Source organism: Lycium ferocissimum, chromosome 2 (assembly GCF_029784015.1).
Source record: "Lycium ferocissimum isolate CSIRO_LF1 chromosome 2, AGI_CSIRO_Lferr_CH_V1, whole genome shotgun sequence".
In the NCBI taxonomy this organism is placed as follows: Eukaryota; Viridiplantae; Streptophyta; class Magnoliopsida; order Solanales; family Solanaceae; genus Lycium; species Lycium ferocissimum.
In genome coordinates, this window is record NC_081343.1 from 30,944,411 (window position 1) to 30,960,235 (window position 15,825).

Consider the following 15,825-nt stretch of genomic DNA (forward strand, 5'->3'; position numbering starts at 1 on the left):
TCCGATTGCAGACAGCAAGTGGGTAAGTTGTTACATCCCGTATTTTATACAATCGGGAAATTTGAAATAATTGTGGCTTTTAAGAGATAAGGCCATATTTGATTTTTATTTAACATGTAAGTTAGTCATGGGAAGCATTGATGTGAAAAATATCGAGTGAAGGCTAAGGGCAAAATTGGAATTTTGGAAATTAGTTTTAGAATTTCAACGAGAGTTATTACTAATTGGGCTCAAAAAAAGAAAAGAAAAATGAGGCCCATAAGAGAGGGGGTGGCCGGCCATACCATGGCCAAGCCACATGATTTATTTAATTTTCCATGTGATTATTAATATAAAGGGGCATTATGTGTAGAAGTTTCAAGAAAAAATTAGAAGAGGAGAAAAACAAAGAACAAGAGTAAGAAAAAAAGAGATTCGGCCATGACCATGGCAATTTGATTCCATAAAATCTTCTTCCAAAAATTATTCTCTTGTTATATTCCCACTAATTCAAGGCTTCTTTACAACTTGGTGGGATTGTTTTGGAAGATAGAGGCTTGTTTCATCAATTGGACACTTAAGCTAAGTGAAGAAGTTTAAAGAAGAAGGTAAGAATTCATCCCTTCTAGTTATGTTATGAAGGTTTGTTCGTGTAGTAGTATGTAAATGAGAGTTGAATGCATTGAATATATGGAAGTTTGCATGGTGGAAGTGCATGTGTGCTTGTGTTTGTGGCACTTATGGTGTGTGTAGAAGTTGATGTTGAATCTTATGTTGAGTTTTAGTTGTGGTTATTATGGAAATTGTGTTGGAAATGAAAGTTGAATGAAAATGGAATGAAGTTGGAAATTGGCCTATGGCCGTGTGGTATGTGATATAGGAATTGTGATGGATTAATTTTGTTTAACGTGTTAGTTGCGTTATTGTGATCATTATTATGTAAATGAAGATTATATAGGTTAAGTTTGCATGAAAATGGAATGTGGAGAGTTATGACGCATTAATGTGATTTTATGACATTAAGATCATGAAGTTGTTAAGGTGTAAATTGTTGTTGTTGGAGATGAATTAGTAAGTAGAAAATGCGTTGGAATGGTTTGTTTCATATATGAGAATTTTGGATGGAATATGGAAATTGATGAAATTGTTGAATATTGGACATATAGCTGAAATGCTCTTAGTTATGTTTAAATGATCTCAAATTAGTGAATGAATATATAAACGTTGATGTTGGTTCGAATGTGCTAATTGGATTGAAAGTTGCCATATGTAGTAATGAAGACTACTTATGTTGGAATGTGTTTTGGATCGGTTGTTTATATTGTTGATGTGCACATTGGTATTGTTGTTGATATTTGGGCCGAGCCATATTCTCGGGATGGGGTGTTTACGGGGAAATCTTTGCGCGAAATTTCGGTAGACAAGTATTGGCTAAGGTTGAAGATTGAAAGTCTCATGAATAGTAGCTGGTAAATGTGACCATTTGCGGATTCTAGGCGAAATGGGATTGGAGATAAAGCGAGCATAAGACGTCCGTAAGGTATGTGAAGCTACCCTCTCCTTCTTTTGGCATGCCTTAGGTATACTAGGCTTGAATTTGAGCCTCGGGGTTATTACGATTCATCGAAATCCAACCCGAAATTGAGCACTATTCATTCAAAGTGCGACCGAACTAGAATCTTTATATTTTGTTGAAAAATGTTCAAACGTCCGTAACTTGCGGGAATGTGATCGAATTGCCTTGAAACTTCATAGATGACTCCATTAAGTGATATTTTATTATTTAAACTTCTCAAAACCACTCCGAAGGGTGTGATATATTATTTTCTAAAGCTTTCTTAAAACCACCCCGGCGGGGTGCGATATATTATTTTCTAAGGCTTTTCTAAAACCACTCCGAAGGGTGCGTACAAAACCACTCCGAAGGGGAGTGTGATATTTTATAAAACTTTTTAAAAACCACTCCGAAGGGGTGCGATATTTTATTATTATTACTAATATTAATATGCCCGAAGGGGCTAGGATTAGTATTATGTCGCGAGTAGCATGCCAGACGGGGCCCGAGGAGCCGTATGCCTCGAGTGACATGCCCGAAGGGCTAGGATTATGTCGGGGCCAGCATGTCCGATGGGGCCGGGATAGACGTATGTTGGACCGGCATGCCCGAAGGGGCCATCATTTTACGTCGGGGGAGCCGCATGTCCGATGGGGCCGGGATAGACGTATCTTCGGACCGCACACCCGAAGGGCCCCGTTATTATTATTATTACTATTATTATTATTATTAGTATTATTATTATTATTATTATTATCGTCATTATCATTATGCCGGGAGCGGCAATGCCGGCGGGGCCATCATTATTCTTTGCGCGAAGCGGCCGTCCGAAGGGACTATTTTATTTAAATATTTAATTCGTGTCGTGTAAGCTAAACATGCTTTCGGGTTGTATTTTCGATTTACGCTTCGAGAATGCTTTACATACTCGGTACATATTCCGTACCGACCCTCCTTCTTCGGGGTTTCATGCCACGCGGGGCACCCGCATGAAGAGAAGACTTGCTAGAAGTTGTCCCCGCGGGATTGGCGAGCTCCGGCCTCGGTTCGGAGTGTTGCCGAGTCAAAGTGTTCGTGTCGTGGTTTTTAGCATATGTTAGAGACTTTGCAGACAGTGTCCTGTGGATAGTGCGTCGGGAAGTGCAAATAATTTGTAAATGTTAAAAGAGTTTGAAATTCCAGATAATGATTATTGTTTGAAAAGTTTCATGTTTTCTTAAAGATTTTCGAAATGACAGGTTTTAGTAATGCGAACGTTTAAGGGTTCGCTCGACTCGAGCGAGGGTCGGGTGCCCATCACACCCCGCAAGGTCGGGGTGTGACAAGTGTGCTCCGAGCGTGTCCCTAGGGGTTGTACGCAAAGTCGTGGCCAGAGAGTCTTGTTTATGGTGTGTTGCGCACACGTTTATAAACAAGAGGCTACGGGGCATCTAGGGATTGTTGACCTTCTTTCATATTCAAGAATTGTTGACCTTTCTTTCATATCTAAGATCGTGCGATAGAGCCCGATCATAGGGTATGAAGTCCCTTGTACTAACCTTTTTATTTCGAGCGGAAAAGGACGACGTCGACAAAAGAAAGCGATCTATGGCGTATCGATTCTTACAAAGTACGGTGGTAAACAACGGTGCGGACGAGGCATGTTGGACGAGGTAAGAATATTGAAGTATTCGAAATGTAAGTCGGGAGAATGGAAGTGAAGGTGAACATTAAGAATCAAAAAGGGCAAAACGGTAATTGCAAGAGAAAGGACGTGTTACGAACGCCTCGGAATCAAAACTTTGACGGCTCCAGTTATATAATAAAGGCCACATGAGAGAAAGCGTACGCGATTATATCGCATTAAGGCAGGTCCCACCAAAGTTTCGGGGTTAAGCGTGCTCGGATAGACAATTTCGGGATGGGTGACCCCCGGGAAGTATGCAAGAAATCCAAAGATCTAGTCAGAAGAGACAAGTGAAAAGCTGGAGATAGCCTAAGTGAAATTAGAATATACGAGATGGTTGGAGACTATAAAAGGAGCCACTAAGCACGCGACGAGCGAAATTAGAGAAGAGACGAGAAAGTATGCTATGGCTTTGGAATTTGGATAGGCTTGAACTACGTTTGGAAGTATTTTGTGGATCAATTGATAATAATTTTGTGTGTACCTATGAATGCGTATGATGCCTCGTTCGTGATTGAGTTAGTGAACGCGTATGTCCCGGCGGTGAAGATTGTTGACGCGTAAGGAGCCCCCCAAAGGGGGGGGGAGAATATGTTATGTGGGACTTAACAAGAACGAGTATGAAGGAAAAAGGACAAGTTTGTAAGAAGGGATCCTCCGGAGTATCATACCACCCTGTGGAGATCGGTTGAACATTCGAGGACGGGTGTTACAAGCGGGGGAGGATGTTACATCCCGTATTTTATACAATCGGGAAATTTGAAATAATTGTGGCTTTTAAGAGATAAGGCCATATTTGATTTTTATTTAACATGTAAGTTGGTCATGGGAAGCATTGATGTGAAAAATATCGAGGAAGGCTAAGGGCAAAATTGGAATTTTGGAAATTAGTTTCGGGAATTTCAACGAGAAGTTATTACTAATTGGGCTCAAAAAAAGAAAAGAAAAATGAGGCCCATAAGAGAGGGTGGCCGGCCATACCGGCCAAGCCCACATGATTTATTTAATTTTCCATGTGATTATTAATATAAAGGGGGCATTATGTGTAGAAGTTTCAAGAAAAATTAGAAGAGGAGAAAAACAAAGAACAAGAGTAAGAAAAAAAAAAGAGATTCGGCCATGACCATGGCAATTTGACTCCATAAAATCTTCTTCCAAAAATTATTCTCTTGTTATATTCCCACTAATTCAAGGCTTCTTTACAACTTGGTGGGATTGTTTTGGAAGATAGAGGGCTTGTTTCATCAATTGGACACTTAAGCTAAGTGAAGAAGTTTAAAGAAGAAGGTAAGAATTCATCCCTTCTAGTTATGTTATGAAGGTTTGTTCGTGTAGTAGTATATGTAAATGAGTTGAATGCATTGAAATATGGAAGTTTGCATGGTGGAAGTGCATGTGTGCTTGTGGTAGTGTGGTTGCTATGGTGTGTGTAGAAGTGATGTTGAATCTTATGTTGAGTTTTAGTTGTGGTTATTATGGAAATTGTGTTGGAAATGAAAGTTGAATGAAAATGGAATGAAGTTGGAAATTGGCCTATGGCCGTGTGGTATGTGATATAGGAATTGTGATGGATTAATTTTTGTTTAACGTGTTAGTTGCGTTATTGTGATCATTATTATGTAAATGAAGGTTATATAGGTTAAGTTTGCATGAAAATGGAATGTGGAGAGTTATGACGCATTAATGTGATTTTATGACATTAAGATCATGAAGTTGTTAAGGTGTAAATTGTTGTTGTTGGAGATGAATTAGTAAGTAGAAAATGCGTTGGAATGGTTTTGTTTCATATATGAGAATTTTGGATGGAATATGGAAATTGATGAAATTGTTGAATATTGGACATATAGCTTGAAATGCTCTTAGTTATGTTTAAATGATCTCAAATTAGTGAATGAATATATAAACGTTGATGTTGGTTCGAATGTGCGCAATTGAAAGTTGCCATACTATGTAGTAAGGAAGACTACTTATGTTGGAATGTGTTTTGGATCGGTTGTTTATATTGTTGATGTGCACTGTTGGTATTGTTGTTGATATTTGGGCCGAGCCATATTCTCGGGATGGGGTGTTTACGGGGAAATCTTCGCCCAATTTCGGTAGACAAGTATTGGCTAAGGTTGAAGATTGAAAGTCTCATGAATAGTAATCGGGTAAATGTGACCATTTGCGGATTCTAGAGGAGAAATGGGATTGGAGATAAAGCGAGCATAAGACGTCCGTAAGGTATGTGAAGCTACCCCTCTCCTTCTTTTGGCATACCTTAGGTATACTAGGCTTGAATTTGAGCCTCGGGGTTTATTCATGTTCACCGAAATCCAATTTCGAAATTGAGCACTATTCATTCGGAAGGCCCGTAACTAGAATCTTTATATTTTGTTGAAAAATGTTCAAACGTCCGTAACTTGCGGGAATGTGATCGAATTGCCTTGAAACTTCATAGATGACTCCATTAAGTGATATTTTATTATTTAAACTTCTAAAACCACTCCGAAGGGGTGTGATATATTATTTTCTAAAGCTTTCTTAAACCACCCCGAAGGGGGTGCGATATATTATTTTCTAAGGCTTTTCTAAAACCACTCCGCTGGTGCGTACAAAACCACTCGAAGGGAGTGTGATATTTTATAAAACTTTTTAAAAACCACTCCGAAGGGGGTGCGATATTTTATTATTATTACTAATATTAATATGCCCGGCGGGCTAGATTAGTATTATGTCGCGAGTGGCATGCCCGATGGGGCAGGGGTAGCCGTATGCCGCGAGTGACATGCCGAAGGGGCTAGGATTATGTCGGGGCCGGCATGTCCGATGGGGCCGGGATAGACGTATGTTGGACCGGCATGCCCGAAGGGGCCATCATTTTACGTCGGGACGGCGTGTCCGATGGGGCCGGGGATAGACGTATCTTTGGACCGGCACACACGAAGGGGACCGTTATTATTATTATTACTATTATTATTATTAGTATTATTATTATTATTATTATTATCGTCATTATCATTATAGGAGAGCGGCAATGCCCGAAGGGGCCATCATTAATGCTTGCGCCGGAAGCGACGTCCGAAGGACTATTTTATTTAAATATTTAATTCATGTCGGGTAACCTAAACTTGCTTTACGTTGTATTTTACGATTTACGCTTCGATAATGCTTTACATACTCGACATATTCGCATCGACCCTCCTTCTTGGGGCTGCGTTTCATGCCACGCGGTACACACGGAGGAAGAGAAGACTTGCTAGAAGTTGTCATGCGGGATTGGCGAGCTCCGCCTCGGTTCGGAGTGTTGCCGAGTCAAAGTGTTCGTGTCGTGGTTTTTAGCATATGTTAGAGACTTTGCGAGACGGTGTCCCGTGGCTAGTGCGTCGGAAGTGCGAATAATTTGTAAATGTTAAAAGAGTTTGAAATTCCAGATAATGATTATTGTTTGAAAAGTTTCATGTTTTCTTAAAGATTTTCGAAATGACAGGTTTTAGTAATGCGAACGTTTAAGGGTTCGCTCGACTCTGAGGAGGGTCGGGTGCCCATCACACCCCAGTAAGGTCGGGGTGTGACATAAGTCCTGTTCAATGTGTACCAAAGAAAAGAGGTATCACTGTGGTGCCTAATGCAAAGAATGAGCTAATTCCCACTCGTACAGTTACTGGGTGGCGTGTTTGCATGGATTATAGGAAGCTAAATACTACCACATGTAAAGACCATTTTCCCCATGCCTTTCATCGATCAGATCTTTGGATAGGCTGGCTGGGAGGTCGTACTATTGCTTCATAGATGGATACTCGGGCTATAATCAAATCAACATTGCCTTGGAAGATTAAGAGAAGATGACTTTTACTTGTCCGTATGGGATGTTTGCGTTCAGCCGAATGCCCTTTGGGTTGTGTAATGTACCAGCCACTTTTAAGAGGTGCATGATGTCGATTTTTTCTGACATGGTAGAGGACTTCTTGGAGGTATTTATGGATGATTTCTCTATTGTTGGTGATTCGTTTGATGATTGTCTTAACCATCTGGGTCAAGTGTTGAAAAGATGCGAGGAGACGAATCTCGTGCTAAATTGGGAAAAGTGCCACTTTATAGTGAAAGAAGGGATCGTCCTCGGTCAAAAAATCTCTGAAAAGGGTGTCCGAAGTTTCTTAGGGCATGTTGGATTCTACAGGCGCTTCATCAAGGATTTCTCCAAGATTGCTAACCCGATGTGCAAGCTTCTTAAAAAAGAGGCTAAATTTGTGTTCGATGACAAGTGCCGAAAGGCGTTTGATGAATTAAAGGAGCGCCTCACTACTGCTCCTGTGATTGTTACTCCGGATTTATCCTTACCTTTTGAGCTAATGTGTGTGTGATACGAGTGGCTTTGCGATAGGTGCTATGCTTGGCCAGAGGCAGAATAGAATTATGCACCCGATCTACTATGCTAGTAGGACACTCAATGCGGCGCAGATGAACTACACGGTGACCGAGCAAGAACTGCTTGCAATTGTATATGCTTTTGAGAAGTTTCGGTCCTATTTGCTGGGGTCCAAGGTTGTGGTGTACACCGACCATGCTGCGTTGAGATATTTGATGGCAAAGAAGGAAGCTAAGCCACGACTGATTCGTTGGGTCCTTTGGTTACAAGAGTTTGATTTCGAAGTAAAAGATCGAAAGGGGTCCGAAAATCAGGTCGACATGATTCTCTCTAGACTTGAAGAACCGGGGTGCCGGCGGAAGAACTTGATATTGAAGATGCGTTTCCGAATGAGCAAGTGTTGGCGGTGTCTATGCAGGTGGCACCTTGGTTTGCTGATTTTGCTAACTACTTGGTGACTGGTGTCATTCCCGACGAGATAAAATTGTATCAGAAAAAGAAGTTGTCCCGGGATGTTCGTCAATACTATTAGGATGAACCATACTTATTCAGAACTTGCGCTGATAACATTATTCGGCGTTGTGTCCCAGAGAGTGAGTTATTGGAAATTTTGAAAGCTTGCCACGACTCTCCGGTTGGGGGGACATCATAGTGATACGAGGACTGCTGCCAAGGTTCTTGAATGTGGTTATTATTGGCCCACTTTTTTTCATGATGCCAATCTGATGGTGCGTTCTTGTGATCAATGCCAAAGGCAAGGGAATATTGGTAGGAGGTAAGAGATGCCTATGAACTTTGTAATCGAGGTTGAAGTGTTCGATGTTTGGGGAATTGATTTTATGGGTCCCTTTGTAAGCTCTTGTGGCATGAAATGCATCTTGGTAGCTGTTGATTATGTCTCCAAATAGGTAGAAGCGGTGGCTTTACCTAATAATGAAGCCAAGAGTGTCATGGGATTCTTGAAAAAGAAAATATTTACTCGTTGTGGTACCCCAAGGGCAATAATCAGTGATAGTGGTTCTCATTTTTGCAATAAAGCCTTTGCGGGATTGATGGAGAAGTATGGAGTCAAGCATAGGGTGGAAACCCCGTATCATTCTCAGACAAGCGGGCAAGTTGAAGTCTCTAATTGGGAGATAAAGAGTATTTTAGCAAAGACGGTGAATGCAAACAGAATTGATTGGGCCCGCAAGCTCGATAATGCTCTATGGGCTGACCGGACTGCCTTTAAGACTCCGATTGGAACTTCACCCTTCAAGCTAGTTTTTGGAAAGGCATGTCACCTGCCAGTTGAACTTGAACATAAGGTCATATGGGCTTTGAAGAAGCTGAACATGAATTGGAAAGAAGCGACCAAACTTAGGTTGTTTCAGCTCAATGAGATGGATGTGTTCCGCTATCAGGCATATGAAGGTGCAGCGCTATACAAAGAAAGAATGAAGCAGTATCATGACAAGAAATCCTAATGCCGGAATTCTGCAAGGGTGACCCCGTCTTGCTATTTAATTCTAGATTGAAGCTGCTTCCGGGCAAATTGAAATCACGGTGGTCAGGTCCCTTTGAAGTGGTAAGTGTCTCACCCCATGGAGCTATTGAATTGAAGTCCGAAGATGGAACTCGGACATTTAAGGTGAATGGGCAGAGGGTGAAGCACTACTATGGTGCGATTGACGGAGATAGAGTTGTGGACCGATATCGGTTGAAGCACCTTGGGACGAATGCTGAAGCGGCGAGTCTCGCCCAAGAGTAAACGGATAACACCGTCATGCTGCGACTGTAAATTTAGCGCTTCTTGGGAGGCAACCCAAGTTTAAAATTCTGTAATTTTGTTTTTGTAGGTTTTAGATTTTTATTTTTTACAGGTGTCGAGAGTGCAGGAACTGAAACTCGAAAAAACCAGCAAAAGTACACCAGAGCACAAAGACGGGCCGTCGACATGTCGACGGACCGTCAATGTACAATGACGGTATGCAGAGCTGAACTTCTGAGGATTAGAATCTGCTCATCTGCAGGTAAGTAAATCGACGAGCATGTCGACGGACCGTCGACATGTTCGACGACGCCGTCGAATTGCTCGTCAACAGGTAAGCTCTTTTCTTTAATTTTCGTGTCATCTTTACGCTTTGACGAGCCGTCGACATGTCGACGACTCGTCCATAAACTTCGAAAAAAAAAGGGGCCAACAGTGGTTTTTTTTTTTAAGACAAAATAACGGGCAAGGTTTTCTATATACGAACAGCTACCATATTCCTCCAACTTTAAATTCCTAACTTCCCTCCATAACTCCCATAAATTTCTCCATTAAATCAGCACCCACTACACTGAGAAACCCTAAAACAACAATACCCACTGATTTTTATTGGGACTGCCCTAAGTGCTCGGTCTTTCTCTGTGTTTTCCTAAATTTTGAGTCAAGTTTTCTTCAAAGTCTCTTTCTATATTCGGTATGTGCATGAATTTCGGCCTTTACTTGATTTTATTGTTGGTATTTGTTCGAAAATTTCTAAAAGAGATGCCTAGGGTTCCTAAATTAATTCTAGAATTGGATTTTGGGACCTAGCCTCTATTTGATGGTATCGAAATGAGTTGGGTGTGTTGTTAACTAGAATGGGGTGATATCTGTGATGTTGAATACTAAGGGTAGAAATCATGACTTAGGGTTTGTATTTGTTGAATGGAATCTATGTTTGACTTGGCAAAAGTGTGAAATTGTGGATGGGGGAAGGGAATTTGGTATGATTGCTGTTAAATGGACTCGTGGGGACGAGACATCGTGCCCCCATTGAGTCGGCGGGCATTTTGATCAACTTGTTGGTTCATTATGCCCGCCAATGGTCCAAAAAGGAAAATCCAATTCTATGTTGAAACTTGATGCTTAAGGAGGGAAGTCTGAGTAACTCCAACAGGTCAGAGGGTATTTCGATTAAAAACCTTGGTTTAATATCGTTATACCCACAAAAAAAAAATCGGATAATTGCCTAAAGTCAAAAATTAGGGTGAATTCTGAGTAACCCGGAAACCCCAAAATCGCAAATGTGCCTAATAATGAAAACTTGGTTCTCTGATTGATTGAAATGGAAAATGCAAAGCCGAAACAAATGTTTGAGGTCTATTGACTGTTGGTTGTTGCTGCAGGGCTGTAAACATGTCAACGGTACCGTCGACAGGTTGACGAACTGTCTTTGTACAAAGACGGTCCCGTCGAGCTGTTTGACGGTCCGTCGACAGGTTCGACGGCTCGTCAAAGCAAATCGACGGTCCATCGACAGGTTCGACGGCTCGTCAAAGCACATCGACGGTCTGCAAAATGAGACATCAGAGAACTGAAGCAAAAAATTATTTTTGAAACTAAATGTTTAGATTTCACTTGTACGGATTGACTAGATTGTGATTTTTGCTAGATATAGGTATGGCGCCACCCAAGTTGACAACCACCCGAGAGTGTGGGTCGAAGCAAACACAAAGAGCAACGGGTCGAAGGAGGCCCAGTGGCCAACCCACACTTAGAGATGAGGGGTCGGATGATGAGCCCGAGGTTATACCCGTGAAGAAAACCAGGGCTGCTCCTCCCCCGTGGAACAGGCAGGTCACAGTACCGGCTCCTACACCTCCCAGTTCCTCCCAGTTTAACGAGGAGGAATCATCTACATTCGGGTCCGGTGATGGATCCGAGGAGGAGGGATCAGAGGCTGCATCTGGAGATGCCTCACCTGCCGCACGAGCACAGTCCTCTCAGGCACATTCTAGATCCCAGACCCGTCAGAGCTCACAGCCTGGTGATGATGAGGCTGATACTGATACTGATGCTGAGGCAGCTAGGGCTCGGGAACTTAGAAGGAAGAGGGTTGATGATCGCTTGGATCGCTTTACTGTTGAGGGTGCCAGAGAGCTGTATGAGTACGACATTGAGTTAAAAGCTGACGACACCCAACATGAGAAACGAACCATAAATGAAGGGCGGAAAATCAGTTTTGAGGGGCTCGAGATCTTACCCAGAGCCAGAGAGCTTATTCGTCACTATCAGTTAGAGTTCATACAGGAGCCGCCTGGGGACTATTGCCCTGTTTTGGTTTGTGAGATATATGCCGCATTATGGGGGCATTTATCAAGAAAGTCAGAAAGAGGCGCCGGAAGTTGAAGGAGCTACCATCGCGGAGTGAGGTTGAGATTAGAGGGGTGAGTGTTTATATATCTGCCCAGGCTATCAACAGAGTATATTTCGGTGATAACTACGCGCTTCCGAGGGCGGATAACGATTGAGCTTGAAGATAAGTTACGGAGGTGCAAGGAACAGTCCGTCAGGGACTGGGTATCTATAGTGGTGGGTTGCCCGACCAAAAGAGCCGAGTGTACTAATTTAAAGAATCGGATAAAGAAGCAGTGGTTGACTCTAGAGGGTAAGTTTTGGTGGAGCGTGGTGCAGCTGGGACTTCTCCCCACTCAGGCTGATAATGCTCTTACGGTTGATAGGTAGGTTATTGTAGCCGCATTGATGTCCAGATACCCAATTGATGTCAGGACATTAGCTAGTATGGAGATATAGTTGAGGGCTTCCCAGCCCAACACTTTCCTGATACTTCCATGCCTGATTACAGAGCTTGTTCGGAGGTCACAGGTGCGATTTATAGATGATATCGACCACCGAATTATAGCTTCGTCGGTTTATTCGATAGAAAAGAGCAAGAATGAGGCCGTTGAGGAAAGCCAAGGGGAAGCGGATGGGTTCCCAGTGGCACTTGGAGGGGTAGCCCTACCGCAGGAGTTAATTCATTCCGGGGCCACGCGTGACTCTACACTGGAGTTACCCGCCCGCCCCTATTGAGATTGTCTGAGGCTTGTCATTTGCGAGATTCAGACTCCGGTGATGTTGGTGATGATTAGTTAAGACTCGGGCTGCTATTACGACCCACGGACTTCGGCTCCGCCGCCTCGGTAGTTCGAGTCCCGCGGCCCGGTGGGTCGGGCGCGCGGCCCGAGTGCTAGAGTTGATCCATATGCCTTCTCAATGGACAACTTTAGGAAATATGCAAAATAGGCGGCTACAGCGGACCAACAGTCAAAGATTATAGTAAACCAGCTTGATGATTATGTGAGGACGAGAGTGAAGGAGGCATTAGACTCTGTGAGGACTACCTTTGTCCGCTCGGCTGGATGGATTTGAGTTGGGATTGACTGCATTGGAGATGGCCCGCCCGAACACTTCCACATATGCTTTGAGGGCAGAGTTAGAGGAGCTTAAGGCTGATGTTGCACTATTGAAGACCCGTGATCCGAGCCTAGTAGCAGTATCACCGTTTATTGTAAAGGATATTGAGGAGGACCTCCCAGTGGTGCAGTTAGTTGCGCCTACCGCAGCAGGTGGTCAGGGAAAGAGGAAGAGAGCGGCCCGTGATGAGGAGAAGGTGTGAGAGAGCACTCGCCCTAGGGGTCTGAGTATAGAGGAGCGAGTGGCAGAGGCCATTCAGAGATCGCTTGTGGAGAACGTCAAGTTTTGGTCTAGAGGAACCACCTCAAGCAGTGCTCCCAGTGGTGAGACATTGCCACCACCCCTTCCTATTCTAGTGCCGGTGCTACGGGCACCACCGATGCGCTTCGATGCTACGACGGAGAGCCGGCTGTTGGTACGGTTGCACCACCGATGCCTCGCCGGACGATGAGTCGCAGATTGACGGCCAGCGCGCCTAGGGCGCCACAGGTATTCTTACTCCCTGGTATTACTTTTTCTACATTACGGACATTGCAGATATTTTCAGTTGGGGGTGGGAGTATTTGATGTATCATATATGTGTTTATCACCCCCTCGGCTTTTCTTTGCCATGGTTCTTTTCCTGAGGGGTTTATTTCATGTTGAACCTGGAATGTTTAGGTCGTGTTTAGATAAAGTAAAGTATTGTTGACTTATGTGGTGGTGGTTCGATTAACTTAGGGCTGTCATATTTTGATTTTGAGAAAAAGTGCTCCCCTCCGAATTTTTGAAAAAAAAAAAAGACTTGGTTGTTTAATTGACATGCATCCTTCCTCGTGTGACATTTAGATTATTGGGTTACCTTGTGCGCGGAATTTAGCGGGGAGACTAGTGTGTTGACAATTCTGATGCCATGTGTTGTGAGGTTTTGTAGATATATTCTCTAGTTTTGCGTGTGATCTAGAACTTGCCTGGTTAGTCGTGCCTGCATTCTGAAGATAAGTGAAGCTGTGAAATGATCTTTGGCTTTGTTTATGTTAGGAAACCCTTGTTTAGCTTGAATATAAGCCTACCCATAGATTAATATCCCTTGTTAGCCCTTTTGAGCCTGAAAACCTGTCTTTGATTAACCGTAACCAGCCGATACCCGTTCTTAATATCCATCTCTTTTTGCGCCCTAAGTTGGGGGTGATAGGTGGACTAAGGGGAATATGAGGCATAAGCCTAAAGTGGGATCAAGAAAAGTGCCTAGTTAAAAGACGGCGGTGTTGTAAGTGTAAAAAAAAAAATAGCAACCAATGAAAAAAAAAGGAAGAGAAAAATGTGTAGAGATGTAGAATCACAATAAAATCACACCGAGGCAACAAAAAGAAAGAAGGGAAGAAAACAAAAGGCGAAAAAGGGTAAAAGAGAAGAATAAGATGTAGTGTTCAAGGAGGGTGAGTCACAGTTGCCCAAATATCTATCCTACCTATCCCCAAGCCTGCATTACAACCTTGAAAAAGTCCTAGTATGATCACAGCCGAACTGTCCAAGTTGAGGGTGCTGAAAATAAGGGCAAGCTTATGGTATTTGCATGCATAGCTGGAGAATTTCTTTGTGAGTGTGAGTGTTTCTCTTCTCCTTTGTCTTTTATCTCGTTCTGTGTGTACATATATGTTGGGACATTCTTTGGTCTTTGTGAGGGCATTAGGATTTGTTAAGTATTTGGTTTCCCGTGAGAGCAGTTCGTGTGCACTATGGTTTCTGTGATAACTAGATGTCATAAATTGAAGCCTCATGATTAGTTGCAACGAGTCTTTGTTTGGTTTTGTCTTTATTGGGGGGAGAGTCATTGGGATACATTTGATATGCCAGAAGAAAATTGCCACAACCACTGTAGACAGCTTTACTTTGTGATATCGAGACATTTGTAGATTGAGTCTGTTAGTTGACTTGCTTGAGGACAAGCAAAGACTTTAAGTTGGGGGTGTTGATGTGCCGGGATTTTGGCACATCTAATGCTCTTTAACTCTAAGTTTTACTTGTTTTCGAGCAAGTTCGAGGTAGTTTGAACCCATACATGTTTTCCATAATATCCTTATTCCCAAAAAGCTAGAAGTTCATGACACTCAAAGTTCTTATGGTACTAAAGATAGATGTTTTCTGTGGTGGTAATGATGGTGATGATGATTCCATTTCTTGATAATCCAAAGCTTATGGTTTTGATACTGTTATGAGATTATTGGGCTTATTTCATGATTTACTTGATTTTATTCATTGTTGGTGATCTCACCTTATGATAATTGTTCCTTAAAGGTGAGATATAACGATGATGATTGTTCCATAATATAAATCGGAGGTTAGACCTTACATCACTCCGATAAAGTGGTAACTTTTATTTGCGATCTCATGCATGCTACTTATATTATATATGTATATATGGGATATGGGAAAAAGGCAAGGCGTTGTATACGCATAACCACCTGATCAGTTGGTATACTATGATATCATCTCGAACGCGGGATGCCTGGACGCGGGATATATGGTTATGGATCGGGCTGCATAGTATAATTATGGATCGGGCTGCACGTTTCGCAGCACTATTATGTTATGCATGTATGAAAAATGTTTTCTTTAAAAAGCTAAGCATGCATGGTATACGCTTGTAGAGAGGCAATCCGATGTACATGTTATCGCTTTATCTCATGTTATGTTCCATATCTCGTGTTATGTTATTATTCAAGCCTTGCATACTCAGTACATTGTTCGTACTGACATCCTTTATTGTAGGCGCTGCCTTCGTGCCCGCAGGTAGAGAGGTAGACGGATCTAATCCTTAGGTGCTTCATCAGTGGAGTTTCAGGAGCGCTCTATTTGATCTGGAGCTGCTTTTTATTCGTATTACTCTTCGTGTATATATTTGGGCATGGCGGAGTCCTGCCCCGTCTTTATGGATTCCTTTATTCTATGTAGAGGCCCGTAGACAGATGTATGTAACTAGATGTTCCACGACCTTATTAGTTCATATTGTTGTATAATATTATGGTAGCCTTGTCAGCTTGTAATGATGGGCATAGTTGTCGCCTATCTAGAGATGTACCGTCATCTTA

At 42.5% G+C, this 15,825-nt stretch overlaps 2 protein-coding genes across 2 annotated transcripts; both read left to right on the forward strand.

Annotated features, from left to right (window-relative positions):
• The first annotated feature begins 7,132 nt into the window (after positions 1-7,132).
• Positions 7,133-7,543, forward strand: LOC132047503 (uncharacterized mitochondrial protein AtMg00860-like). Its single transcript, XM_059438538.1, has one exon. It carries the CDS (start codon positions 7,133-7,135, stop codon positions 7,541-7,543), a length of 411 nt encoding a protein of 136 aa, XP_059294521.1.
• Positions 7,544-8,600: 1,057 nt separating this feature from the next.
• On the forward strand, positions 8,601-9,014 carry LOC132047504 (uncharacterized). The gene has a single exon (XM_059438539.1). It carries the CDS (start codon positions 8,601-8,603, stop codon positions 9,012-9,014), a length of 414 nt encoding a protein of 137 aa, XP_059294522.1.
• The last annotated feature ends 6,811 nt before the right edge of the window (positions 9,015-15,825 follow it).

Bases quoted from the DNA above. Each gene is read 5' to 3' on its own strand.
- LOC132047504 (XM_059438539.1), top strand. From the start codon at position 8,601: ATGGAGAAGTATGGAGTCAAGCATAGGGTGGAAACCCCGTATCATTCT.
- LOC132047503 (XM_059438538.1), top strand. From the start codon at position 7,133: ATGGTAGAGGACTTCTTGGAGGTATTTATGGATGATTTCTCTATTGTT.